General features: G+C 41.4%; 1 protein-coding gene across 3 annotated transcripts; it reads right to left on the bottom strand.

The window, feature by feature from the left end:
• On the bottom strand, positions 1 to 27,508 carry CTTN (cortactin). 3 transcript variants are annotated; one of them, XM_074884527.1, is made up of 17 exons: positions 27,350 to 27,508; positions 24,148 to 24,231; positions 23,657 to 23,730; positions 22,177 to 22,306; positions 18,816 to 18,926; positions 18,073 to 18,127; positions 17,437 to 17,547; positions 16,520 to 16,630; positions 15,806 to 15,916; positions 14,448 to 14,558; positions 12,652 to 12,707; positions 11,465 to 11,534; positions 10,774 to 10,922; positions 3,598 to 3,687; positions 3,315 to 3,504; positions 2,327 to 2,398; positions 1 to 1,752 (listed from the first exon to the last, which is right to left on the bottom strand). In XM_074884527.1, exons 2-17 carry the CDS (start codon positions 24,229 to 24,231, stop codon positions 1,616 to 1,618), a joined length of 1,662 nt encoding a protein of 553 aa, XP_074740628.1. In that variant the 5' UTR covers positions 27,350 to 27,508; the 3' UTR covers positions 1 to 1,615. The 3 variants fall into 3 exon arrangements, with proteins under 3 accessions (XP_074740628.1, XP_074740629.1, XP_074740630.1); XM_074884528.1 differs by lacking the exon at positions 14,448 to 14,558 and having other exon boundaries at positions 27,350 to 27,506; XM_074884529.1 differs by lacking the exons at positions 23,657 to 23,730; positions 27,350 to 27,508.
• Positions 27,509 to 27,832: the final 324 nt, after the last annotated feature.

Here is a 27,832-nt window from a genome sequence, read left to right as displayed (position 1 = left end):
AATGGTTCAAAAAGTTTATTGAATATTTAATTTACAAAAATCATATCCCTATGAGGTGTTCTATGCAAAATTGGATAAAATAAACTGCATATAAAACCCAACCCTAGTAATGCAAATACAACACAGAAATGAGACCATGGAAAGGAAAAAAAATATAATCATGACACACATATGACATTCATTAAGGATTGTCCCAACCACCCAAGAATTGGTTCAACATGATGCCTTCTTCCTAAATACATTGTACATTTCACCATTTTATACAGGCCTTCTATATTCAGTTGGTCCAAATTTACAGTTTATAAAAACTCTTTGCATTCTTTAACTACGCCAGTTCTGCCATTCCCATTTTGATCAGAAGGTGGAAACAGACAGTACATACATTGAACATGTGCACTACTAGATGCAACTTGCTATCTTTGGTAGGGACCCTAAATCTGCAGTGAAGTCAGCTTTCTAGAACAAGGATTTCAGTTTTGGCAAAGAAGAGGTTTAATTTTGTTGTTTAGAAGACTGTTACTGGCAGTTTCTGCTGAACATACAAAAAGTATAGCTGTCTCTTGTATGGTTTAAAAATGGAGATCATTTATATGGGTTTTAAATCTAATTACTTGTATTAACATTCCTTGACTCAAAAATGGTTACATAAACTGTCACTACTGCACAGCAGGCCCTTCCTTGTGTGAAGAAAGGATGTGTTGCACACAGAGCACAACTGCAACTCCATCCTGCCTATTTTCTCCTGTTTAAAGCAATGAGTATTCCTGCAGGTAGTCACACAGCTTTGGATGCCAGTTTCCCTTTGAACGAGTAGGAATCTCACTGAGTGACTCAACACTTGTATAGTAACTTTTTAAACTTTTCCTGGGAAATAGGAGGGTGAAACAAAAGGTAAAGAAATTTGGGACAATCGGTGAGAGTGTTTGCAGCCCTCCTCTGGGATAATATGAACAGGAGGAGCAGGATCAGAAAAAAGATAATGAAAAAAAAAAATCAATGCAAGAGCCAAGGAACTTCACTTTAAATGAGAAGGAAAAAGTAACCAGACCATTTCCTTCATAACATTAATATTCCATAAATATTGGACAGTATTTGATTAACTGCCATTATCTGCAACTTTCAAGCATTCTCTTTGCTTTTTCAAGCACTATCTGGAAAAGAAAAAATTATGCACCACCCCAGTCCTCCCCACTCCCGCTTAGTGGAAATGCAAATAACCTGCATAGCCATGATTTTCTTAGCTGAAAACATCTAGTGGAAGACTAACTAGACTTAAACACTAAGTAAATCTGCTCACTTATGAGTAAAACATGCAATATTACAACAGACAGCTAACTGTCTTTGAAAAGGCTTTTTATGACAATTGCTAATTTGGCAGAGAAGAAATGTTTCCAAATGCATGAAAATCATTTTAAGAGCCTTAGTGAAGAACATAATAGTTACAATATATTAGCGATTTCTGTGGCATAAACATTTTAAAAAGCATCAGCAAAGTATTAAATATAAAAGCAATATGTATATACCCCTTCATCCTCAGAAAAGCATCATGATTTGTAGTGTATTAAGTCAGATTTATTGACTGGGGAATTAAGGCATCACCAGTAGACAATAGGGTTTATTGTCTCAGCTCCACATAATTCGCAGGGAACAACCCGTATCGGCCTTTGCAGACACCCCTCCACCAGCCGTCATCAATCATTTCTATGTTTGTGATGATGTCATCCGGGTCAAAGGAAATCTCGTCATCCCCCGCTGGAGAGAGAGTTGAAGAGGCTCAGTATTCTCCCAGGAGTGGCCCCCACGACACCCTCACCTATCAACCCACCGGCACCAAAAATAACACAGACCCTCATCACCGTCCTCTCCGCCCTCGGGGGTCTGGGACAGGGCGCCGGGCAATGACAAGCTGTACAGACGGACGCGTTCTCATCCGCTGGAGCAATGAGGTAGTTGGTTCTTACCTACTGCATTTTGGGCATGTTTCTAACTTAAGAGCAACAACTGCTACCTGAGAACCACTTTACTTTCTTGATCTCTCCCCAGAATTAACCAGTCAAGATTTTAAACAACTCCGTATGACAAGGTTTAACAAGAGTGTTAACACTCAGTTAAAAAAGATTTTGAAAACTTCTACCATGTCCAGAAACAGCAGCTAGTACTTTTCGAAAGTGTCTCAATGCTATTGCTAAATTACTAATTTACTAATTCTTCCTATCTTCATTTCATATACAAGAGACTACCTGATGAAAGGCAAAGGAAAAATCCAGATTTATCTGTGCAGAACAGAGTTTTCAAAGACAAGGTTAAAAACAAGAGCTTTGCTTACCAGCTTGATAATCATAAAGGGCTATGGCTGTAATTCCAAGTTCATTTTCATATTCATCATAAGCATTTTCTTCTGAAGAGAGATAGAGAGTAAAAAAATTAAAAGCATGAAGCACATTACCTGTCACCCCAAGTTCTTTTCTACGGCGCTCCTCCTTTAATTCTACTGCTAACCCACATAGGAAGCAGGGAACAAACTATGCAAGTTTTTAGCAGTGCTGACGTTCCTTCTACATCAGATTTTTTCCCTACATCACACACAATTAAAGCCTGAAAGGCAGTGTTCACAAGTAGGCATATAAAATAAAAAAGATCAGCCTTATAACACTTCTGTAAAATGTGACAGGACAAGAACTGAGCCCAAGATCACTGTGTAAGAGACTATTTAATACAAGTATGCACGTTGTGGGGGAGGAAGGAGCCTGTTTAAAATTCCCAGGTTTTCATACCAGAGCAAGCAGGTTCATTCTTCACACCTCATTTAGTAACCAGAAGAGGTAAGAAAAACGGGAATTCAGAAGAACCTTATTCTTTCCATTTCATTACTTTCAGACATCCTTACCCCAGTCCCTCACAGGCACAGAACACATCACAGCCATTTCAAAGTCCAAGAATTGTTGACAGAGTTTTTTCCTTGGTAGGCCAGCACAGGCTCAACACATTTAATCTCATCTCTGCGCTTCCTCCTCAAGCTGAGCTGCATTACACAGGGTGGAAATGGTTACCCCTACACTTCTTTTTGAACTGATACCCTAGACAGCACTGTAATTACTCCAACACCATCTCACAAGTTAAGTAAACTCACCATTCCTCTAGCCGTATCTTAATTTCCTAATTAAAGTTTGTTGGTGGAGAATCTAGAAAGTCTCATCAGATGAAGACTTTAGAAAACTAGGACAGTGCATTATCAGCACAACTATTCATTAAGTTGTTGCCCAAGGAAATAATCTTTATCTTAAAGGGTTTCATATCAGAAACACACACTCTACCTGCTTGGTAATGGTCTCCTGCCCCTGCCACTTCATAGACAGTCTCTGGTTCATATTCTGCCTCTCGCTGACTCACTGCTTCTTGGTAGCCCGACTCTGCAGCTTTGTAGCCAGAATCTGGCTCACGTGCAGCTGAATACGTTGTACTGGAATTCTTGTAGGAAGACTCTGCTTCGTAGGAAACTGCATCCTGCAGAAATACAGGTGAGGTTTGTCAGGGTTTTGCAAAAAGGTTCCCACGCTTAGGATCAAAAACCAGTTACTGAAAGTGATTCTAGCAAACCTCGTAGACTGGGCTTGAGGGTGCCTTCTGCTCAGCTGGCTGCGTGGTAGGAGATGGTGGTGGAGTTTGTTTTTTGGCTTTAGCTTGTTCCTAAATTGAAGAGAAAGAAAAACTTCAGTGCAGTTTAATCACTGATGTCATGACACTGAACAAGAAACAACCCTCCAGTAAGACAGACAGACAGCATATTCTGCAATAAACTGATGCAAGCAGGGAGCAGAAGAGGTCTGCACTGGCTGGATCGTTAGGCCTGCCTGAAGGTTTAGACTATACAGTAAGGCCTCAAAAATACAGCAAAGCAGAAGAGAAAAAAGTAAAGAAACAAAACCTGCACGTGTTTAACAACAGAGTACCCAATGTTCTTTGGCACGTTTCCATAGGAGCTGCAGGGTTTCTGTGTTCAGTATATTAATTCTGTTCATTATCTGTCTGGGCCTCATGTCCCATTTTAGCATAAGTTTAGAAAACCTGAAGCCCGCATCTTTTAATTATACAACTGCTATATTATCTTTCATGAGAAATGATCCTGCAAGCTCTTGCAGGTCTGCAAAACACCTGCCAAGGCAAAGGACTGAATAGCTCAGACAAAGCTAGGTCCCTATATACTGACAGTGAGGGATTCAAACATTCAGAAGAGTTCTATGCGGTAGAAATAAAAGCAGAATTGCTATTGTATTCTGCGACACAAAGAACGTGAATCTGAATCAAGGGTTCTGGCACTCAAGCACTTCACGCTGTGCCATCCCACCTGTGAATCAGAGAGCAAATCCACAATCATCATTAGAAAGCCATTCATTAGGAAGCCAGGATACCATAGTGCAAGAAATGCTACGTTGCTTGCACAACTTCAAGAGAAAAAAAAAAAGACTGTAAGCTAGCTGTTTCATTTTGCCTCTCTTTACCATAAGGGAAAAAAACAACCTGTGGATCTAGAGCCAAACTTTCTTCTTTATCATAAAAAAGAAAAGAGAATACATGTTATGAGAGACTGTGCACTCCAGTTGTTTACGTCCTTCAAGCCGTAATTCCCCAAAGGATCCTCAGGAGAAACTGTAGGCCAAAGATGAAGTGATAGGACTCTGTTACAAAAAAATTCTTCCTTTCCTTTGTTTGTCACAGCTCAGAAAAAAATACATCTAACAAAGAAAGCCAAGTGTGTCTTGAGAACAGAGCCAGCTTTGAAGACAATTCAAAGCGTAGTGCTGTGGTTTCTGGAAAAAATCTGTCCTGATGTGAACAGTCCTCCCCGACTTTTAATTCCTGAGCTACAGATAAAAAAGTACCAGCAAAGTGTTTATTAGAAGTCAAATCTAAGTTTGAGGACAAATTAAGTAGTATCAATCCATTAACGTCAAGCATGGCAACAGTTTGAATCATTTGTCCTAGGAAATGGGTCTCTGCAATCCAGACTGCAGTTTAGGACAGTCACAGCATAATTGCCATAAAATATTTAAATTGCATGGTGTGTCCCCCCTCAGGCTGGGTGTCTTCCACACTGAAATGCTGCATGGGAAGGAGCATCCTGCCTTGTTCTCTAAGGTAGCAGAGGCTCTCTAAATCATGAGGCACCTGTCGATTCAAACCAGCAGTTAAAGAAGAGCTCCCTGAACGCCATTTGACTATGTGCCATATGTGAAAAGCAAAACAGAAAAAGGATTACCAGTAAACAGGGTTCTTGAAGGAATGCAGTCCATATGTACTTTCCATTGTGGGAGTACGTATGCCCACATACTTAAAGTGAGAGAACTTTTTGTCTGTGCAAGAAAGTTCACTTAAAAAACCAAAGTTCCCTTAACTCAAAGTCTGTCCCCACCCTTTACAGTATCTCCCTCCCCTTTTCCTGCTCAGCTTGTGAGCGAGGGGCTGTGCAGCCAGTGCCATTTCAGTTTCCCCTTAACCTCGTCCTCCCTCCCTCAGTGTCTGCAGAATCACACAATTAACCATGGAGATGTTCAGTCTGGAAGAACATTAATCATCTGGTTACGGTGAAATTTAAATACCAGCTTTGGAAAAAAATTTCAAATGTGTCCAGGCAACAGAATCTTTGATGAAGCACAAGAAAAATCAAGCATAATGGCTTGAATTTAACCCACACTTACAACAAAAATAACAGTAAAGAAAGTCAGTCATTTTTGAGAGAGAAAGGGGAAAAGGAAAAGAAAAAGATATAACAGTTCAATGACTCATGAGAACCTGTGTTACTACATTTAAACCCTTCTGAAGAACTGTTTCCTCAGCAGGAGGAAACCTCAATGAAAAGCTGAAATGGGTAAAAGCCTGAATTCACCACCTTCCATCCACAGATCTTACGAACATATGATCACCCAAAATGACTGGCAAGAGAGCTAATGGAGACGTTGAACTTCTTCCCCCACACAGCCTAGACTACAAACCCATGAACGGAAGGGAATACGAAGCAGAAAGCCTGACTACTGTGGCAAGATACATATCACCAGTCATCTCCTCCCTACTGGTTTAGAAAAAATGGCTCCAACTGGGTAGAAAAGGAAGAGTCTAATGGAGAGCCATTCAGCATCCGCAGCAAGTGGATTGTTCCAAGATTGAGATGAGCGAGACAAACTGTTACATGAGTTAGACTGAGAGAACTGAAGAAGTCTCAGAAAGGCAAAGAAGGCCTGGTACCAAAATGCACAGGGACAACAAGCGCAGACAGAAACTTGTCCTGCCTTACCCACAGCACTTGGCAGCAGAGCTACCTGGAGAAACACACACCAGACCACTTGGCCAGTCTCAGGGTTGTACCCAAGACCAAGGCTGGACACAAAACTTCTCTCAAAAAGAAGCATCAATATTTTCTGTGTCAGCTGTGCAACCTTTGAAAAAATTCACACGGCCACCAAAGCTGATTTCCCACGTTTCACTAAGGACTGCAAGACAGCTCATCTATCAGAGCTGAAGGACAGACGAGTCCTGGTCTCCCCACACCTACTGCTTAGGGCAGCTGCTGCCTTGAGGGAACAGAGGATCTCTCCTAAACCATCTGATACTGCCATCACTCATAAGCAAAGCAGGAAGGCTCTGTCCTCCAAATGGACCAGATCTCCAGAGCACTGGTATAGCTGCTGCTCCTTACGAAAATGCAACTGTGGTGCAATGAAATCACACAGTATTTTAGAATATACTGATATCCCTCCTTGTCAAGACAGAGGGAACATAAAGGGCATGCTCCTGGAGACACAGCTGCCACCACATGAAGTACCTCCTTGCATTCTTGAGGAACATCAACCTGCTTGTAGCAAAGGTGCAGAGCAAAGTACAGAACAGATCAGTATGAGATATCAGAGTTGCCACATGCCCTGGGAGAGAGACACCTTCATGAGTTGCGAAGAGGCGAAGCACTGAGTTAAGGAGAAAGTATCCTGGGGTCCTGCAACCAGAGAACTCTTACCATGAGAGTTGGTAATTGCTCTGTGATAATAGTCTTTTCCCTTCAGAACATTCACTTAAAGACCCAGGTGTTCGAGGATGGACTGCAATGTTTACAGGGACTGGTCTTTTGTAGAATCCCCCAGAAACAACCAAATCAAAGTAAGGAAGTAACAATCCTCAGTGGAGGAGTATTGTCTAGCAAGTACCATCAGCATCTTGAGGATGACCGAAGGAGCTTCAGACAGGCTGAGAAATCCTTAAACCACCAGACACCACCTTGCCTTGAGAACGAAGCAGAAGTAGTGATGATGGAATGGAGTTACTGCCAGGTGAAAAGACGCACCTCAGAGGAAAAAAGGGAACAGCAGGATGAATGCTGAGAAAGTCCATTTTCCTCTGGGACTGATACTTCTTAGCAACTCTCAGCAGTAACTGGAAGCAATGGCTGTCCAAAGTGATCTCATGGGTGCAGAACGGCCTTATTAACAATTCAACACTTGTGATATCCATCAACCTATATCACGATTCTTCCTTATTTGGAGAACTGTAAAAGTATCTACTAAATTAAATCCTGCAAAGATAACAATGCTGCTTGCTGTAAGTCACAAGTCCTAACACTATCCAGATCCAATGTGCTGACAGAGGAAAACAAGTGCCAAGAAAAGGGAGATCTCCTGAAGGAGGAGTGAAGCTATACTTTCAAGGGCAATGTACACCTCAAGGTTGTCTCCAGGTGGTGTCCAAAAAGAGTATTCGTTCCCATTCTTCATCACCCCATGGAATAGAGCCCAGAGCTCTTTGACTATAGTTGCAGTGCTGGTGGCCAGGACAAGTACTGGGGAAGATGAGGAGCGAAAAATCACTTTTTTAGGGAAACAACTAGGTGCTAGACCTAGATACTGGCAACGCATAAGTTTAAACACACTGAAACGTGCTGGGAACAGTGGACAGTAGTTCAGAAGCAGAGACAGCCTGGCAATAGCTAGAGGAGCTCTGGGGCTACCAGCTGAATGGCTACACTAGAAGAAGGTGGTGACACATGCTGATAGCATTTTGCTGTGGCTCTGAGCAAGCAAGTGCTGAGGCATTCAACTTTTCTCATCTGAAGAGCTCCCAGAGCAACTGTACAGACTGGATGCACTTCAGCTTTACCACTCTGAGGAGAGGGAAACCAAGTGCCTCTCCTCAAGGCATCCAACTTTTCTCTGTGTGGCTGTGCTGGAGGCTGGTGCCAACGCTGAGAATGACACAGAGCAGTCCCAGTTGACTAAGAGTGGCACCCTGGAGCAAGCTTGCTGACCTTACCAAATAGAAAAGACTGAATTCTCAACTTCAGCTCTTTATCTCTTCTGCTACCAGCTTTACAAGAGTGGCAGATGCTGTGCTGAAGATGTAACATGGTTTAGTCCAGGACAGTAAAGAAACCCAAACAATGGTTGGGGGAAGGTATTATAAGTCATGTAAGGCAGCATTAAGAAGAAATCACTGATAAGCAAAGATGAACTCCCATTCATTCTGTGATATATGTATGCAGTGAACATATGCTCACACCATACATCTTGAAGCCATAAGGCAAAAGAGGTGATAAACTGAAAAAAAAAAAAAAAGTAGCGGTCACTTTAGATGAAGAGATTTGATTTATCCTATAAAGCTAGAATTTCCCAGATTCCAAACAGAACTCAGAAGTTAGTAGTTTTCAGAAATCAAACTAATCATAAGATACATAAACCATGCAGTTTCAGCACAGCAAAACTACAGAGCTGTTTCAGAAGCAGCGCTGGCCTACACATCTGTGAACAGCAGCGTTGAAAAGCCAACCAATGAACCAGGCAGGGGAACTGATAAAGGTTAACTAGATGTTTTATTTGTTAGTGTTAATTTTCCACTTTTGGGTGACTATACAGATGCTTTGCTGGCGTAAGGAATAAAGCAGCTTGAGAGTGCTGCTGTTAGCAGCCATGTTAATTTAGGCTAGTTTAGTTAATGTGAAGTAACATGCAGTTTCACTGCAGTGTATTTTTCTTAGTTTAGGAAGATCGGAGCTGCGTTACCATAAGCCTACCATGCATTTAGTTTTTCATACTTGTAAAACAAATTATTTACACCAAGTCTAAATTTGTGATGAATTAGACCATGCTGATGGAATGGGATCAACACCACACCCTGACATCCTGTAGCAGCATCCCACTAAGGGGAAGTATCTACCACATCTGAGAAACCATCTGACAGTCTTTCCTGGATTTCAGATGTCTCACAGAGGATGTTGAGACAAGTTGATATGCAAGATTTATTACTGAGGTGTGCAGCTGGTGGCATACATTGGCTCTAACAATGAAAGATATTTCTGGCAGAAAATAAAAACAAAAGAGGAGAGAGAGAGACAGAAGAAAGAAGGAAATAGGAAAATTCCCCCATAGTCAGACAGACAGAGCAGTGATGAGGATCCAAGACATTCATGCATTCTCCTCTGGGACAGTCTCTTCAGCGCACCAAGTGGAAATGATGAAGACGATGGGGATGACTGATTTTCCTGTGCATCTCCTTAAGTACTACAGAGCTTTCATCAGGACCTGCTCAATCTCCCTACTGGTTATTCCTGTTTGGGACACTATTAGCACTGGTTGGAGCATGCTGTTTCAACATCAGTGTTGCATACTGGCTGGCTGTTAAGTCTCAGTGCACATGTATGGCTAAGTAGCATTTATTCAGAATTTAAAAGACTACTATCTTTTTTTTTGTGTCCTATGTTTAGTCTTCCCTAGTATAAACTAATACCTGTAATGCAAGAAGTGAAGGAGAAGAGGAAAAGAGGGACTATTCTTACATCAGCATCAATTCCTTCCCACTCTCTGCCATAATGTCAGGGTTTACAAGGGCCATGAAATCAGAATAACAGCATGGGACAAGGGAAACTGCCACAGCAGCTTGCATGAAAGGTTACACAGCTGCAGACAGCAGGCCCTCAGGACTGCTGATGATAAGGCACCTCAGGCATTGTGTAACAAAGCAAATGAACAAGACATGAAGGACAAGTTGCTATTAACACACTACTCCTTCCATCTCAGCAGCAGAGCTTCCCCAAATATGCAAATTCTATAAACCAGATAAGATGCAGTTTCTGACTAAACATTTCCTGGAATTATTTTGCTTATGAATAACACAGAACTCACGAAGCTTTTAACCATGCCAATGCTAAACTAATTTTCTCAATTCTCAAACTAAGATTCAATTAACATTTGGAAGATTATCTCCCCTCATCTCACGGGCGTGTGCTGTGTGAATTGGTGATACCACCTCCATCTTCCACGATACCAATTCCAAAAAAACAGCAACACCAGCTATCACCATGGTATTAAACATCTTGGAGAAGCATTCCTGTAGGGCCTTCTGGGGACCATGTGTCTCTCCCCTTATGAGCTCCTCCATGCCCAAAGGAATCTGGTATTTCCAAAAGGCAGAAATACCGCAGGATAAGTTCAGACTGCAAAGATCAGTGCTCACAAGTAGCATACATATTTTGGGGTAGGCTAAATAAAAAAATTATATACTATTAAGTGTCACCCAGTCAACCTATCTGATGTCTGATATACATATGGTGCATGTTGATAGATGGCTGGAATAGCAAACAGGTAAAGCACAGGTACAATCACAGGCAAACACACAAAGAACTCTAAAGCCTAGCTGGAAAGAAGGAAAGTATCTTTTCTTAGAAGATTCTCTTTTCTCCCAGCATTGCCCCGAAACACACTAGACATGCTGCTCAAATGGGATTTGAATCTTACTGACCTCCAGTTTCCTTCGAGCCTCCTCCTGTTCTTGTTTCTCCCTGGCCATTCTTTGTGCCCTCTCAGCTTCTGCCTTCCTTCGGTCTTCCTGCTCTTTTTCCTTGGCTAGATTTTCAAAGTTAGCTCGGATGCTGCTTGTTTTATTAGCAACTGCAACATTTACAAAAATTAAAGTCAAATGTTATTGTTTAAGGTTCTGTATAAAGGTAGCCTGGAATGAGCTTTGGATAAAATTTTCTGCTAGGATTGAACACGTTTCTGCTTTTCTGCTCTCTGTGCTGCCTGACCATTCAGGAAAGTCCTTCTATCCCTCTTTCTCCCTCTTCCCTTCCAAGCCCAAACCTCCTGTGCATCACATTTCTCTGTATATAAAAACCTCTGCAACACTTCTCCCTCCTCTCCTTCATGGTACAGTCTCCATCACTCTGCTCCTCAGTCCATTCTCCACTCTGATGCTTTTCTTCTCCCTTCCTCAACTCTGATGACCCCCAAGGAAAAAAACCCACCAAATCCCAACAAACCAAAACAACCTCTACAGGGAGAAGGAAGAAAGTAGTTGAGGTTGCCGGAGACCTGCAAATACAGCAGTTCCCTCTAAATGATTCTCACTCAGCATTACTAAATCAACAGTAATCAACAAGGCTTTTGAACACTATCACCTCCAAAGGAAGGATTTGGGGCCAATGCCTTACCAGCTTCTATTGGCTTGGTCTTCTGATAAGTTGATGCTGGTTTCTCAATATCTTCAAAAGTTGCTGCATTCTATCAGTAAGGAGAAAAAGAGTACATTTGAAAAACACAAATTCAAGTTTAGACATTTAGACAGTTTCAATCTGTGACATTTTATTGTGATATTGTCCCTATGGCTTTTTTCAGAACACCAAAACAAAATCAGGCAGAATCAAAACTTGAGAAATGGAGTAATTCTTTCTGTAAGTCAAACTATATAAGAATTAATCTTCAGGGACAGGTTTAAACACAATAAAATCTTGTTAATTAAAAAAATTGGTTTATGAACAGATGACTCATCAGAACTAGAAATGAGGCAATGTCCTAAACATTTATTGTGTAGCTGTTGCTGTTCTAAGACACAGTATGCAGGATTTCTACCAAGGTAAAAGCATCCAGTCCCCTTAAAGAAGCAGATATTGTTAACACAGAGGGAGTATTTTGAGAACGGTATTCAAAATACAAGAGGTTTTTTCTAAATTAATCGTCTTGAGTCTGAAGCCACAAGTGAAAAAATCCTACAGACTTTCAAACTCTGCTACTTTCTCACTTTTAAATGTCCTACATAAAGCTGAGAGTAAATTTATTCAGTAGATAAATCTCAGTGAGGACTTTTTAATCTTCTAGTTTTTTAAATTTAAAAAATGGACAGGTGGAAAAGGGGTATCAGCTGCCCTATCTTTCACTACTAAAACATATTCTGCTGATGGGAAGAACCCTGATAATCAAAGTGGGCAAAGTGGGCAAAGTTGGCGGATATCAAGACACTTATTTTAAGCAGTCCACTAAAAGGATATCCTCAAGATATAAGGCATTAGCTAATTGTCAGAAGACATGACTGAAATTGTGGAATTAATGGATTTTCTCATTCTTCCGTATAAATTTTGGTTATTCTTTCATTTCCATGCTTCAGTTTTCCCTACTTAAATGCATATACACACACTACATGTATCTACAAACATACATGTGTGTATAAATCGGCATCAGCTCTGTGTGTATGAACTTGCTTTTTAAAGATTTAGAAAAGCACAGAACTCTACTGTTAGACTGGAGATGTATCCAGAAATAAAGAGCTGCATGCTACAGATCTAACCAAACTATTTTCTATCCCTACAGACTATTTAAGTCATGGCTCTTTTAAGCAACTTACCTTATCCATCCGATCTTTCTGTACACCATACTTCCCACCAAATCCTTTCGAATAATCTAAAAGCAGGATAAAAGGGTTAGAGTAAGGAGTTTTGTTGTCCCTCCCATCCTTCTGCCAAATGCAAACAGCCATTTCAAATGCAAATAGCCATTTCAGCTGCATGCAGAGATACAGTGACAGCCGCCAAAGAAAATGCAACTTGGTTTTTGATGCAGAAAGGATACATAACTGCAAGAGCCTTCAGGTACACCAGCAGATGACAGGTTGTGGGCCACATGCATTCTTTGAGTAAACATTAAGCTGAGGATTGATAAGGTATCAAGCAAGGAATAAGGGATGAGCCCTTCTAATGCATCACTTCTGTAACACAGCCTTTCACAGCACCAATTCTTAGCCCTCTGCAGTAATCATATAACCTAAGCCATTTTGCTTTGCTCAAAGGAGCGATATCCAGTCTTCGGTGACCACAGAGGTGTTTTTTCTCTCTTTAACTTGGTAAATTCTATGAATGGCAGGAAAATATACAAATTTCTCATTCCAGTGGATTTGGTTGTGATACCCAGCTGATAAACATTAAAGTCACTGGTCATAACTTCTGCTCTACACGTGGAAAGGGACAATTCCACAAGACAGCACGAGCCTGCAACAACTCACCACCACAGAAATGGGTGGCCATGCTATTCCGTACCACCCCTGAGCTGCACACTCTTTCTCTCACCTGATGCTGTCTCTAGCACTTGTTATACTCCAAAATCAGTTTAACTCACTAGTGGCATTAACAAGAAAAACAACAAACCAACCCTAACAAGAGTAGCTTTCTGCTCTTTTCTAGTGAGTTGTACTCAGAGAAATGTCTGACGAGCACCAGAGCCAGCGCAACAGAAGCAGCAAGAGTGTGTGGCTGGAAAAACACCTCTTTCTGGTGGCAGTGAGCTGTAGGAATGTGCCCTTAGACTCTGCAGGTGGACAGGCTTTCCTATACGTCCCTGGAATACAATACAATTACTCCTTCTCCTCTCAGCCCCAAAACCACTTGGGTTCCCTAACCAGCTATTTTAGTGTTCGTACTTGGGCTCTGCTAAGGCACATCTGATGCTCTAAACGTTTGAATTCATGTCACTGTAGCACAGAAAAATATTGACTATCAGAATGAACAACCTCATTTTCTTCAGCTTTGTATGTATTTTCAGCCAGAATAAATATACTACACTTACATTTTCCTGATCCAGACTTCTCACTTTAAGATAACGGAAAACCAGGAATTCATGGTTTGTACCCCAACTATTTCACAATGAATAAAGAGAGCATTATAACAGTATTTGCTCACCCAAGAACCACAAACATTCCCTACTTCTTGTTTTAAAGACTACAGTAATTTTAAAATGATCTTGCCATAACTCATTGCTTGTTAATGGTTACATGCATGGTCCTTATCTGAATATTTTTCCACCAATTTATCCAGGCAAAACTTCACATTTAGACTCTAAAACTGGTAAGCACGACGTCATTAACATCATACTACTAATAATGTTGCTATTATCACACTGTATGTATAGCTATTAACTAAATGCATAATGTTGTAGAGCTGTCAACTAAACATTGGATATCTGTTTCCTGAATACAGGCTTGCTTTATGTAACATTTTAAGAATAAAATGGAAGAACATTGCTAGATCACGTAGGAATAGAAGCGCAAGAAAGGTCTGCACATTACTAGCATCAATCTACTCAGACAACTATTTAAGACTGTGTGAGAAGTGGCTGCACTGTTAAGAAAGTAACAAGTGAAAACGGTGCCTTGTTGAGATTCATGCTTGGCTAGTTTCTCCTTGTAATCAAACCCCACAGCAGATGGGTCCTGCCTTTCTGTCTGTACACCAAATTTCCCTCCGAAACCACTCTTATAGTCTGAAAAAGCCACATGTAATAAATTAAAATGAAGGGAGGAAAATAAAGAAGTTTAGTCAGAGACACTCAAAATAATTTTTGCAATATTTTCAATTACGAACAATTTTGGATGGTGAAAAAAAAACTCAATACACTTTCGTAAGAGTAAATTCAAAACAAGTTTCCACTTGAGATTAGGAATAGTTCAACATTGATTTATCAGACATAAGAACACCATTCTGAAGTCACAGAAAAAAGCACTTCACATTCTTCATACATACTGCATAATGCACTTGCATTTTGGTCAACATTATGAACACAAATGCACACATAGTACGTCCACCAAAACAAAACAACATACAAAAGGATACAAAAGAATAAAATGAGCTTCCTTCATCGGTGTGGTTAACATTTGTACACTAGAGATCTGACTTTTAAAGAGGTGTTAAGATAGGGTCCACAGAAACTATCCCCAAGACATTCCTACACAGCATTGTTTAAAAGGAATATTCCTGCTGCTGCACAGCCTGAAGAAAAAAAAGCTCTCAGCTAAGAGCTATGACCATTGCCTACTGCTGCCTTAGAACAGCTATTTTAATATACGGTATAAAATGAGGGCACAAAAAGAAAAGGGCTTCCAGTAATCCTCTCACAACAAATCTGCTGGAGCACCCAACAGAACAAGATTCTGAGGGTAACTTTTCATTTCTTTAACTAAAAAAAAAAAAAAAAAAAAAAAAAAATTTAATTTGTTTAAGTTAAGAGTGGTGAGAGGGCTAGGGAACAATCATTATTTTGCAACTTTTCTCTGGGTACCAGTATTTCCTAGGAATAGGTACCTTGCAGGCAATGAGAAAGGACAGCATCAGATGTTAGATCTCCCCTGCATGAAAACAGGGGTATACATAACAGAAACCAGAAAAGGAAGATTATTTGTGGAAATTACAAAGAAATTGCTAATCCGTGGTTTGCAAAAGTCAACTGAAAAAGGAAAAAAATAATCCAAGATACCTACAGACTCATAAAGCTTCTCCAGTGAGAACTTAGTGATAAGTCTGAACTTTCAGGGACTCAGTATCAGATGTGTTAAACCTGCTTGGCAGACACCAGTACAACCAATACACAGCAACCGTTCAAACACAGAAAAAGGAGACTCATGTCAGCTACTGTAAGGCCGTGGCCAGATACCAGGGGAGGAGGGTTCACACAGGGAAAAGTCAAAATGAGGGAAGTCAGAAAGAATGGCAAAGAATTGGGAATTGATATACCTTTCTGGGATTCGTGCAGCTGCACTTTCTCCTGGTGATCCCAGCCAAGGGCACATTTGTCTTGTCTGTCTGTCTGCACACCAAACTTGCCTCCAAACCCCTTTACATAATCTGTTTGCATGAAGTTTCAGAAAAGATTATTGCAGTTTATGACTGTAAACAGTATTTAACAAAAAAACCAGTAACATGTTATGGGATAAGCTGCCCTGTGATTAATGATGCTGTCTTTCACTCTTTTTTCCCCCGCTATACTACCTCAACAGAGGGGAACGACACCATTCAGTAACTCTAGGATCACAATGCAAGGAAGCACCACGAATCCAGTGAAGGTTACAGCATACAGACTCAATAATATTCAAAGGTTTGAAGAATCTGATGCACTTTCCACCTAAAGCCATGTAACACACATGTATGTATATGTGCAACGTAGATATATAAATAACGAAGGACTTGAGACTGCCTCTGAATACCACAGATCTGTGCAATTACACATTTATTTCAATAACACCCATATGGACATAAGGTCCCTTGGAAATCAGATTGTGAAGCTCAGCGACAGTTTACAATGCCTTCCTTTTCATTTAAGGGAAATAAAAATCTGCATACACAAAGGGCAAACACACATTTACCACAAAAAAAAAAAACAAACAAAATATTTCTTCCCAGGTTTAAAAGGCTGATTGAACTAGTATTTTTAAATAAGATAATAAAAACCTTTCTGTGATTCATGTTTTTCCGTTTTGCCTTGATATTCAAAGCCAACAGCACTTTTGTCCACTTTGTCCTTGTCAACACCATATTTACCACCAAAGCCCTTGGAATAATCTAGAGATAAGAGTGAAGAATTCTGTTTGTAAGTGTTCAATAACAAAATATTAACTTGAAAAATTGAGAATCAGACCTGCTAACATTACATTACATATTAAAAGAAGCACTGACATCCCCAGTTAATCTTGATTCCACACACTGAAGTCATAAATTCTTCAGAATACGTTTTCTCAGGATGGAAAATAAAACAGCAACATATGTAGTTCAACTGCTGGGTGGTATCAGCGATTCTGCTACTTGACTCCTTGATAAAAATCTTAAGACACTTATAGCAAAGTGAACTTCAAAAAACCATGACAGCTTTTAAACAAACACCCCCTTCCTCTCTTTAGCATTTCTTGGACATAAACAGAACAGAGATGCAAAAAATGTTTGATTTTTGATCAGATATTCCTGGAAACCTAATTAGCACCACAATATTAACTCTAATTGCTACTAACTCTGATAAATGTTTTAATTTACAAACAGCTGATTCTTTTAGAAACACTTCTCTGTTGTGGTTAAACTGCTTACAGTCTCAGTATTTTAATCCACAGCTTTTCAAAAGTAGTTGCAAAAAACCTCCAGACAAACCTATGTGCCCCTGCTTCCAAAGTAACGGCAGTTGGATCATCACTTAAAACCAGTCAGAACCTATGTTTTAGGTTTCTTTTTCAGAAGTCAAAGTTTCAGCAACATAAATTTTATTCAGTGTTAACTTTCAGCAGGTTAGGAGTGCAACACATGTAAAAAATTACAACACTGCCCATCATGAAAGCCTACTACATCAGAGTACAAACCCACCAAGATGTGTGTCTACTCACCCTTCTGTGACTCGTGTTTCTCAGTTTTACCCTGGTAATCAAACCCCACTGCACTCTTGTCCACTCTGTCAGCCTGTACTCCATATTTTCCACCAAAACCACTTGAGTAGTCTGTATTGAGAGTAAAACACAATAAAAACAAGATGAAGAAACTTTTAATGGGAACATCATATCCTATCAATTGAGGGCGGGAGGAAGTGATTTCAGAACTGAAATATTACTCTTTAGCATACAAAATTAAGCTAAAAATTAAACACAGAAAATAAGATGGGCAACAGTCCTATAGTTTATGATGGTTCCTCTTAAATCTACTCCCTATTCGCAACAGGGTGCAATACAGCAAAGAACAACTCTGAGTCTTTCTAAAATGTCCTTGAACCTCACTTCTAAAAGAAAAGTAAGACTCACAATAACATGCTATTTCCTTGTCTTAAAACCTCATCAACTCATGAAATTGCTTTGAAATTCATTTTTTCATCTTCTCTTCCACCCAAACCCCTCAACATTTGATTCATTGAGAAAGTCATGTGGAGGCCTCACTAAACAAGGTCTTTTACAAACAGCAAAAGAATAGAAATCTGTTCTATTATTTATAAAACACATGTGTCTTCAGAGATGACCAGCTCACCACTTTACCTTTTTGGGAGGCATGCTTCTCAGTTTTCCCCTGATACTCAAATCCAACAGCTGACTGAAAGAGAAATAAAATTGCATGTGTGACAAGGAGTTAGATATTATTAGAAAAACTGCATGCACTTCAGTGGACAAACAGCATGGAAATTTCCTGTCTTTCCACACTGCTCTGACCTTGATCAGGAGCAGAAATACCTACTTAACTTATAGCCCATATTCATTTACATGATAATTTGGTACATGTATTCATGAAAGGGTTTTTGTCATCCCTTGCCAAAGCAAATTATACTAGCAACATACTCTAGTTTTGCCAGGTTCAGCAATTCAGTACAACAGGAATTCAGCATTTCCATGCAGGGGTTGTCTTGGAACAGGACATCAATTACTCTGCCCAGTAGCTCATGTTGTGACACAGGACAAACCATCCCCAAATCCCTCCTTCTGTAGCATTCATGCTGACTTTATCCTCATCAAAGAGCACAGCCTGGCTAAAAGGCATATTTTAACATCTCTTTTCAGTTTTCTTTTCAACTCATCTCAATTTCCCATAAGGGCTTTTCTTCTATTTTGCTTCAAAGAGCAATTTATCTCCGTAACAGTCAGTGTTAGTTTACTGCTCAACTTCAAATACAGCAGGAAGAACAGACCACAGCAGCATTTTAAGGCAAGAGATTTTTTCAGCCGTATGTACAAAATGAGAAACTCAGCTACTGTGAGTAGCTGCAGTACAAGATGAAATTGCTTACCTGGTCAACTCTATCGGTTTGTACTCCAAACTTGCCACCAAACCCTTTCACCGAATCCACTTGGGAGCAATGCTTAGAAAGTTTGGATTGATATTCGTGTCCAACAGCTGACTAAAAGAAATTGGAAAGTTCAGAAACAGCCAACAGTTCTATACAATTCTGTATGTAAGAGAAAACACTGCTCCAAGTAACTTGAGGATAAGCTTCATTACGAACGTGCATCACTGCCACTCTTCCTGTTGAAACAAACTTCCCTGGAAATTGCTACTCACTTGAGAAGTCTTCCCAAGACTACCAGTACAGCCTAGATGTGCCAAGAAAGAGTCTGACAGCAATGACTGTATTTTATGAAGACTGTTTTATGCTCTGGATTTTTAATTCAAAAGCACAGGAATGAAAACAAGAAAGATAAAGACAGAGTCTTCATGGTGTTCACGCAGAATTTAAGGATTAGTTCTAGATAAAATACACAGCCTTGTGTTTAGGCACATAGCTACAGATCTGTTTTAGCTGGTATTAGATTGCAACCAAATACAACTACGGCTAGGTTTTCCACTGACATTCTTTTAGGCAGGCACCCTGATCTTCTGCATAACTCAAAATTAGGCATCTTCTCTCTATACTTTCTCCTCACTTGCCAAATGGCATCGCAAGATGAAGTCGTGCATCCACATCAAGACAGAGCTCCCCATGCCAAAGGCATCCCAGCCCTGCAGTCTCCAATTTGAGCCTGTCCCTGGAACTCAAGCTGAGCACAGCAAGCCAAGGCGCCGTTACATCGCACTGTGACTGGCTTCAGGGAAGACACAAGGATATGTAATTACATACCTGGAAGTACATTCAGATAGTGTTTGCTAGTGTTACACTAATCCAGTGCTAGGACAGCCTTCTAGATCCTGGAATCAATGCTAGAGCCTAGCACCTTTGAGGGGTGTTACATAACACAGCAAAAATGTTTTTTTTCTTGTCCAGTGCCAAAACTGAGCACTGGCCAGAGCAACTTGCAATTTGTCACTTTAAGGTTTGAGTCTGCTGCTCAAATGCATACAATTCCTGTCAGAGGCAGAAAGAGAAGACGCTTTAACCTGCTGCACACAGCTGTGAGAGGCTGCACCCTGCACCTCTCCTGACTCAGCACCACCGGTCCCAGCACCGGTCACCGTGCCTGAGGCACTCGGGATCTGCGGCTGCAGCACAGCAACCTCCGAGCAGCTGCCCCAAGCTCCAACCTTTGAGGAATGAGAAACTGCTTAGCTCGTGCCAGCAGCAGACAGCTGGACCAAGATAAATTAATTTGAGGACACAAGGTGTCTAGAAACCACAAGTAACTTGGCTTTTACAGTATTTGCTTTTGTTGTTTTTTTTTTTAAACACAGGTGCTGGAGGGAAAATTCCCAACACGGAAAACAAAACATTACCGCACATAATGGCTGAAGTAATTGCCAGGTAACAGAATAAGGATGTCAATAATAGGACGTTACCTTAGCTTACAAGTATTATAAAAGCTCCTTTCTTTTCCTGACAGAAACAGTCATACTCTTGTTCATTTTGCAGGTGTTCTGTAGCAGAGTAACTGTTAAATGTGACAGAAAAGGCTCCCACCTCCCTTTCTTCTTCCCCTTACCCATTACATTAATGGAAGACATGAAGCTCTGAAAATCCTAGGTTTTAGGTGGTTTTACATGATCCCTCTTTTGTTATACCAATGGAGGTGGGTATGGTTTAAGCATGCTGTTTTCTTTATGTGGTACCAGAACTTTCTACATTTCATCAAACACCAACATACCTCTTTTCTAAAAAGGCTTAGAAAAAGATTTTTCTTGGAAATCTGTATTCCAGAGTAAATCGTCCTCATAATTCCTCAGCACAATGCTCTGCTACATTTTAAATCAGTTATGGAGGTTTGGCATATAGAATGATGTAACTGTTCTTTTTAACTCAGCATCAAGGTTTTGTCCTAAATGCAGCAAAAACCTGTACCATGACAACACTGCAGTAACACTCATTTAATTCACGTGAGTCAAGCTTTACTACTTGCACACCTGCACAAGCCACAGACACCTGTGAGGGCGAGATCTCAATGGCTAGGTTTTAGAACTATAGTTATAAGGAAGAAAGCTTTATAAAAAAAATAAATTACGCACATTTCCTGTCAGCAGTATCACTCAGATGGGCATGACCATCATGTTTTTTCTGATGATTAATTCTGGCCTACAGGAAACAGTACCCACTTTTGTTTCTTTCTTTTTTCCCCACGGACGCAGGTAAGGGATAAACTGCTGACACTAGAGAGCTACGCAGCCTAATGGTTGAATCTGCTCCGCAATTCCTTTCCCAGACTCAAAGGTTAGGTTAGCCTATTTCAAAGGCCCACTGAGAATTATACAGCAATTTACTCTGGAATACAGGAATCCAGCAAAAATTTAAGGCTGCCAAATTACTAGAAACCCAGAAAGTACATAAAGTAAGAAAAGAGAATCATTCTTATTCAGGAAACAGTTTGGCTCTTATTTTAACAGAGCACATGAAAGAAACTAGCCAGAAGTTGATATGCCTGTCTAATTATCACATGGCTAATGGAATTACCTTAAGAATTATAATTTCTTTTGTTAATAGAGTATAACTTAAACAGCCATTAAGTCCTTAGGTAAAACATTACCTTCTGACTGAAGTAAAACGATTTTTTAAATACTTGGATTACTTGTCACTGTTCATAGTTTACCACTGTCCAAATCCTGCTCTCTAATCTAAAAGAAGCAGCACACCCTTTTCTTCATTCTTTGGCAACCTCTGTATGCATAGAAGAGCTGGAACAGCATCGAAATAAAAAAAGTACTGGATTTATTCATGCATGAAGTACTTTGTTAATTTAGAAATACTACATTTTGAAGCTTGAATCTTGACTCCAGGGGAACTCACTCAGGACATAAGCATGCAGACTTGCTCTAAAGACAGAGCAGGCACCAAACAAAAACATGCAGGGCCACCGCAAGTCTCAGAACTTCTCATCATTCACAGATTCCCAATTTGTCACCTGAAATACTTGTTCCTGATGCTTCAAGTGCTTTAGTTCAGTTCTTCTGTAAGGGCATCTTGATTTAATTGGAGAACAGAGCATGATGGCCTGACAGATGTGAGCACTAGTGGTTACAAGTGTCCTTGTTAAAGCACCGTAAGAGTGATGCTTCTGCCATCAAAATGAGCCACTGCTGTATATAGCTTATGCCATTATCTGAGTTTCTATGTCTCCGAACCAAAGTTGTTCCAACTTTGCACCTTCAACAAGTTTAATACGCATATATTGTTGTGTTGGCCACAGGCAAGGCTTACAATATCATCCTAGGGAAGCATTCATACTTACTTTATCCATGCGATCTTGTTCAACGCCGAATTTCCCTCCATAGCCATGGGAAGCTTTTGGTCCTGTTTCAAGCTCCTTCTCTTTGAGGTTCTGATGTTCTTGGAATACATTCTCTCTCAGCTGATGAATACTTTAAAGACAGATAATTAAGCAGCAAGTTTTACTAACAAAGTTTCAGAAGATAACTTCAAAGAGATGCAAAATAGAAAGATGATAAAAATATCATCTTAATTAGAAGTTGGACAACTTGTATTTTTCAGGCTGCTCCCATTTTTTCAGTGCACAAAGCACTTTACATTCTGAGAAACAGAATTTATTCCACTGCAAAACATTGCCTAAATAACAAAAGAAAGCACTGGTTTTAAGACTACCATGGAAAGGTATTTTGCTATTTAAACAATCAATTACCTAGAATTTGTATGTGCCTGAAACGTATTTTCTTCTCATGTCTTAAATTCTTTCCAACACTTTTTATTTAGATGGCAACTTTTCAGAATAGGGATCGTCTCTTACCATACAGTCCCTATGGTAACAGGACTCTAATTCGAACTGAGCAGTCTGGACACAACGGTAATGCACAATAAGGATGCAAGGAGACATGCACCTCCTCCTCCCCAAGTGTTCCCTTGCAATATGCAGGAACTGAACTTACGGTAGTGCAGGCTACATACAAGAAGGACAAACCAAGATGGTAATCTGTACCTTAGAACACTTCCCACCTGAGTTTAAAGCTTCCTCAGGCGTAATTCAGCCAGTAGGCATCCCCACTGCGCTCCACATAGGGCAGAATAAAATTGATCCCTGAAGTAAGCCGCATAGTGCAGTCTCTCTCCGTTTGCAATACTGATGACATTTATTCTTAACTTTATACCACGAGGGTTGACGCCCCAGAAATACACAAGCAAAACCAAAATGAACATCACAATCACAGATTTCCTAGAACTACTTAAAGTCCTAAGAGACTTTTCATAGCAAGTACAAGATGGATCATTTCTGTCTCACATAGTCCTTCCTGATATGTTCACTTACTTTTCTGCCAGAGGGCTCAATTTGTTACTTTGCCAGAATTTTCATGAGTTTGGTAGCAGTTTTCTAAACGAAGCCTAAGAATTAAGGGGCCAAATGTATCCTTAAGGTACCAAACTGGAGCTGCTCAGATCACTCACACAAACTTCTCCCTTAGCAGTATTGGCTCTTGCACCAAAACAGAACAAAGAAACTTTCCAGACACAAAGAGGCAGGAAAAATAACATTTCCAGTTACAAAGAAAGATTTAAGAGTCCCTACACCATATTTCTGATCTTAACTTCAGGTCTGAAGATACTGACATATTTGAAAGACCAGCAATCTGGCAAATAATCAATCTTCTACAGAGACTCTTGCTTTAATTATGAAGACAGAAGTAACCGAGAACATGAGCTGATTAAAATTCGCCTGGGATTGTGACTATTAATAAATTTTAAAAAGAGAGCTGCTTTACTTGATGTGCTCTTGATGGCCGGATCCTTTCACAGTTTTAGCCCCCCAGCGCTGTTCTTTCTCACTCACATCATTCTGCGAAGGACACACATAAAAAGAGTTAAAAACCCAAAGATATTACTAGTTATCTGCACTCAGACTTCACAGTGAAAGCCTTCAGTAGTCGGCGAGATCAGAAGAGTTAGAAAAGCAGCTTCACTTCTCTTCTGTTGTGAGCCCTGTGCTTTGTCCCCTGCTGAAATGCACAGAGCACACCTTCAGCCCCAAGAGGCCGCTGCTTCTTGACACAAATCTCTTTTGTACAGACCTCCCTGCAGTACCCAGCCAAGGCAAGATAGTTTTATTAATCACCCAAAGGCACAAAACACTAGTTCTCCCTCCTTCCAGGAATATACTCCTACCAGTTTATACAAAGCCCCCATCCTGAAGAATTACTCTTTAACGTGTTACATAACACACTTCTGCTGAATCCGTAAAATTTGAAAGCCATACCACAAAATCAGGATCCGTCTCCCAGTCATCGGCTCCATCATCCTGATTGACAGAAATGGTGTGGCCTGCAGTAGCCTTCCACATCTGCAACACCATCAGAAGAAGCACTGTCACACTCTGGTTACATGTCAACTCATTTTATATTACTTATAAAACTGATGGAGACACAATCCAAAATTCCAAATAATGTTATTTAACCACATAAACAGAGCTATATTTGCAGTGAAAGCAAATTTGACCACGCTCTTTTCTCAAGCTGCTTTGAAAACCCCTTTCAGTTTTCCTACTGGCATTGCAAAAAGGTTAGGAGCAATCGATGACATGATTTTGAAGAGAACAAGGAAGTCTTTCCTTGTCCAAATTAGTGTCTTTTCTTCATTCACTGCACTGAAAGACTTGTCTTCAAACAGGTCTCCAAACCAACATCCAATTCTGAAGACCGTCGCTAATTCTAGATCCAATGTATATATTTAAGGCACAGGAATAGTTGTTTATTAGGCAGTATAATACTGCCTAATACTATGTTTCCTCTGTTAGGTAATGAGTTTCAGCATTATGAAAGAAATCCAAACTGTCAGAATCTGCATGCAATCTAGACATTAGTCCACCTGCCTGCAACAACAGAGTACAAGAGTTACTGCATTTCTCAGATAATCCCTTGTGAAATACTCACACAAACTCAAGTGTCTTGCCTGACTTTCATGAGAAACAGAGGGTGAGTGCTGGAGTACTGACAGCAGGAAGCAAAACTCATGAAAAGGCAAACAATAACATCTAGAAACAACACTCAACACTTTTAAGAGGCTAATGATTTTTGGCATCTCAGTTTCTGGAAACCTTATCCCCTGTGGAGTATCAAGTTGGACACTTTTAATTAACACTTTGGAACGTGACTATTGAGCAGAATTCCTGACCTCCCTGGTGCTAGTGACTCTATTTTATACCCTTTATTCTAGGTAAATCAAAACAAATAAATTCTAAAAAGCAGAACAAACACAATGAAACAAAGCTTTCTGTTCCCAGCTTTTTCAGGTACACGAGTCAGGGAGGATTTCTTCATTGCTACTCTACTAGAGTTCAGTTATTTAACATACCATCATTCTGTCCACTTACCTTTATCTTTCTAACTAAGAATAGATTATAAGGATGATTATCATGGACTATTTCATTCACACAAGCATAATCCAGTAGGGTGAATGAAAACTCCCTTTTAAATGACTAACTAATAATCCATAGGTAAAGCGCACAGAGAATAAAACTACTGCTTGTTCTACAACCTGACAGAATAAGCTGATGAGCCAGTTTTTTGGAGCATTTCAGAAATTTCAGGGTTGGTAACAAGAACGAGAGCAACTGAAAAACCAACTGGCAAACAGTAGCAAGTGACAGAGTGGCCTGGAAGGAGGGTGCAAGAGCAGAGCAGATGACATCTTGACAGAGCAGTAGCATGTTTCCCCTTCTGCTTCTTCAGGTGTCCCACCTCCAAATTCCTATGGCAACTAAGGAACTGGCATTTATTAAATTACTTAATATCCAGGAAACTTATGAGACTATATAATAAAAATTGTCAGAAAGCAGAACCGAAGCAGCTCAGTAATGAACTCAAGGTGGGGTCCAAGTTCTAACTTTGCAACCAAACACAAACCTGTGGTCACTTCTACCAGGGACAGCTTGTAGCCCTCCCTCTGTGCTCCACCACATTTAGAAATGGAATTCAGGTGACAAGAGCTGAAGTGCAGTTACATATGCACATGGTTACTTTATATATTTTGTGCAAAACAACTTTTTTCTCCACATATTTGGTTCATGCATTCCCTTGTTTTGTTTTTCTTTGTGCATTCAGCTGCACTTGGGCAGTTAAAAGAACAAAAGCTAGATCCTTAAGTCTAGGTTTCTTTGCTTCCTCCTCAAACACTCACAGACAATAATGAAGGAAAGAACGATTTCACATGCACACCCTTAAAAAACTAGAATCCACCACGTTTCTTCCTAAATTATGCACATAAACGCCAACATTTTTCCACACCTCAACCCTGCATTCTATAAAGTGAATTACAAAAGGAAGCAAAGCAGCCTAGTAACAAGGGATCTCAGTCAAGACCTCCGATTGCTGGTGGGGAGCTAACAGGAATAAGCCCAGTTTCCGCAGCAGCTTGCTATTCCAGTATCTCTTCCAAAGCAGAACGTGGAGGAATATGATCTATTTATGAGTCACTGACTCACATGGTCAAATTTCTGAAGGAAAAAGAAAATGCTACGGTTCAAACGCAAACTAAGGCTAAATATACGCTTTGAATTTAGCCGGCCAGCTCTGCACTTCGCCGCTGTTATGACTAATCAGCAGTCACAGCATCCTACCCAGCACATTCAGCGGTGCCCTCGGGAGCTCCCCTCTTCCCCAGGGCCTACGGACAAACTCCTGACAGGAACAAAGGGGGATGCCAACGCTTTAAGCCCAGACACAGCGCGGCAAAGGGAACCAAGGAGCAGCTCCAGGCCTATGCCAAGGCTCCAGGCGACACCGTGCACTCATCCGGGGCTGGCGAGCTGCTGGGGACCCGTGGTCCACCCCGGCAGCTTGCCATTCCCTCTGCGGGAAAAGGACGTTCAGGGAGGCTCCTCTCTTCTCGGAGGGTGCGGTGGTAACCTCAGGCCCGACTTTCGCAGGCCACGGCGCGGCTCACCCCGTTTTCCCCTCATCGCCACTGCCTTCTCCCAGCCCCCCAAAAAGTCCTACAGCAGACGCTTTTTCTTCTTTCAGGTTACCAGCTCTGGGGCCTTGGAGCTACGGGCGGCTTTAAAGAGTTAAAAAAAAATAAAAAAATAAAAGAGACAAGAGTCACGTAAGCCTGGCTCGGCCTTTCACCAGCGCGGCGACCGGCTGCCTAGTGGGGCAGCGCCCTCCGGCCCCTCACAGAGCTCGGCGGGCTGAGGGCCGGGTGAAGCCCCTCAGCGCCCCGCACGGCGGCCGGGCCTGCGCCCAGAGGCCGGCCCCCACCCCCCGGGGAGACCCCGGGCCCGGCCGCGCCGCCGCAGCCCTCCCCCGCCGCCGCCCCGGCCCCACAAGGCCGCCCGGCGCTGCCGGGGCTCCCCCGTCGCCACCGGCTAAGGGGGGCGTGGGGGTGTCGCCCGGGGCCGCCCTGCTCCACCGCGGGCAACGCGGGACGGGGAAGCCCCCACGGCCCATCCCCGCCACGCTTACGCTGGCGCCCGCCGGCTGCCGCCGCCTCCTCCTCCTCCTCCTCCTCCTGCGGCCGGCGCTGCCCTGGCTCCCCGCCGGTGCTTCCCGGGCTGGCGGCGGCGGCTGCTGCTGCAATTTCCGCTTCTCCCGAGCCCCCACTTCCTCTTCCCGCCCGGCGGGGCGGCTCCAGGTGGGAAAGGGACCCGCCGCGCCCCGCCCCGCCGGGCGGTGCTGTCCCGGCCCCGGCCCCGGCCCCGGCGGGAGGCGGCACACCCCTGGGAGCGACGCCAAGAGCCAGCCTTATTCCACCTATTTAAAAATATAGTCTTCCCCCCACCTTTCTTTTTTTTTTTTTTTAAATCTACACTGTAGCTGCTCCTTTCCCTATTTCTTAAAATCGCTGAGGAAAATTAGATGACCAAGCACTACTACTACAAAAACGCACCGTAAGCAGTTTAAAAAGGGCTACAGCACATGGGTATAGTTCTGAACTTTTTTTAAAAA

Source organism: Strix uralensis, chromosome 15 (assembly GCF_047716275.1).
Source record: "Strix uralensis isolate ZFMK-TIS-50842 chromosome 15, bStrUra1, whole genome shotgun sequence".
NCBI lineage: Eukaryota > Metazoa > Chordata > Aves > Strigiformes > Strigidae > Strix > Strix uralensis.
Note: the sequence above shows the minus strand (reverse complement) of the source record. Positions and strands in the feature narration are given on the sequence as shown.

Coding starts and splice junctions, on each gene's coding strand:
- CTTN (XM_074884527.1), bottom strand. CDS start 24,231: ATGTGGAAGGCTACTGCAGGCCACACCATTTCTGTCAATCAGGATGAT. Junction 12,708..14,447: donor CAAGCATGAATCTCAACAAG/GCACCGTTTTCA, acceptor TCCTGCTTTTAG/ATTATTCGAAAGGATTTGGT. Junction 3,505..3,597: donor CCTCAAGCCCAGTCTACGAG/GTTTGCTAGAAT, acceptor GTATTTCTGCAG/GATGCAGTTTCCTACGAAGC.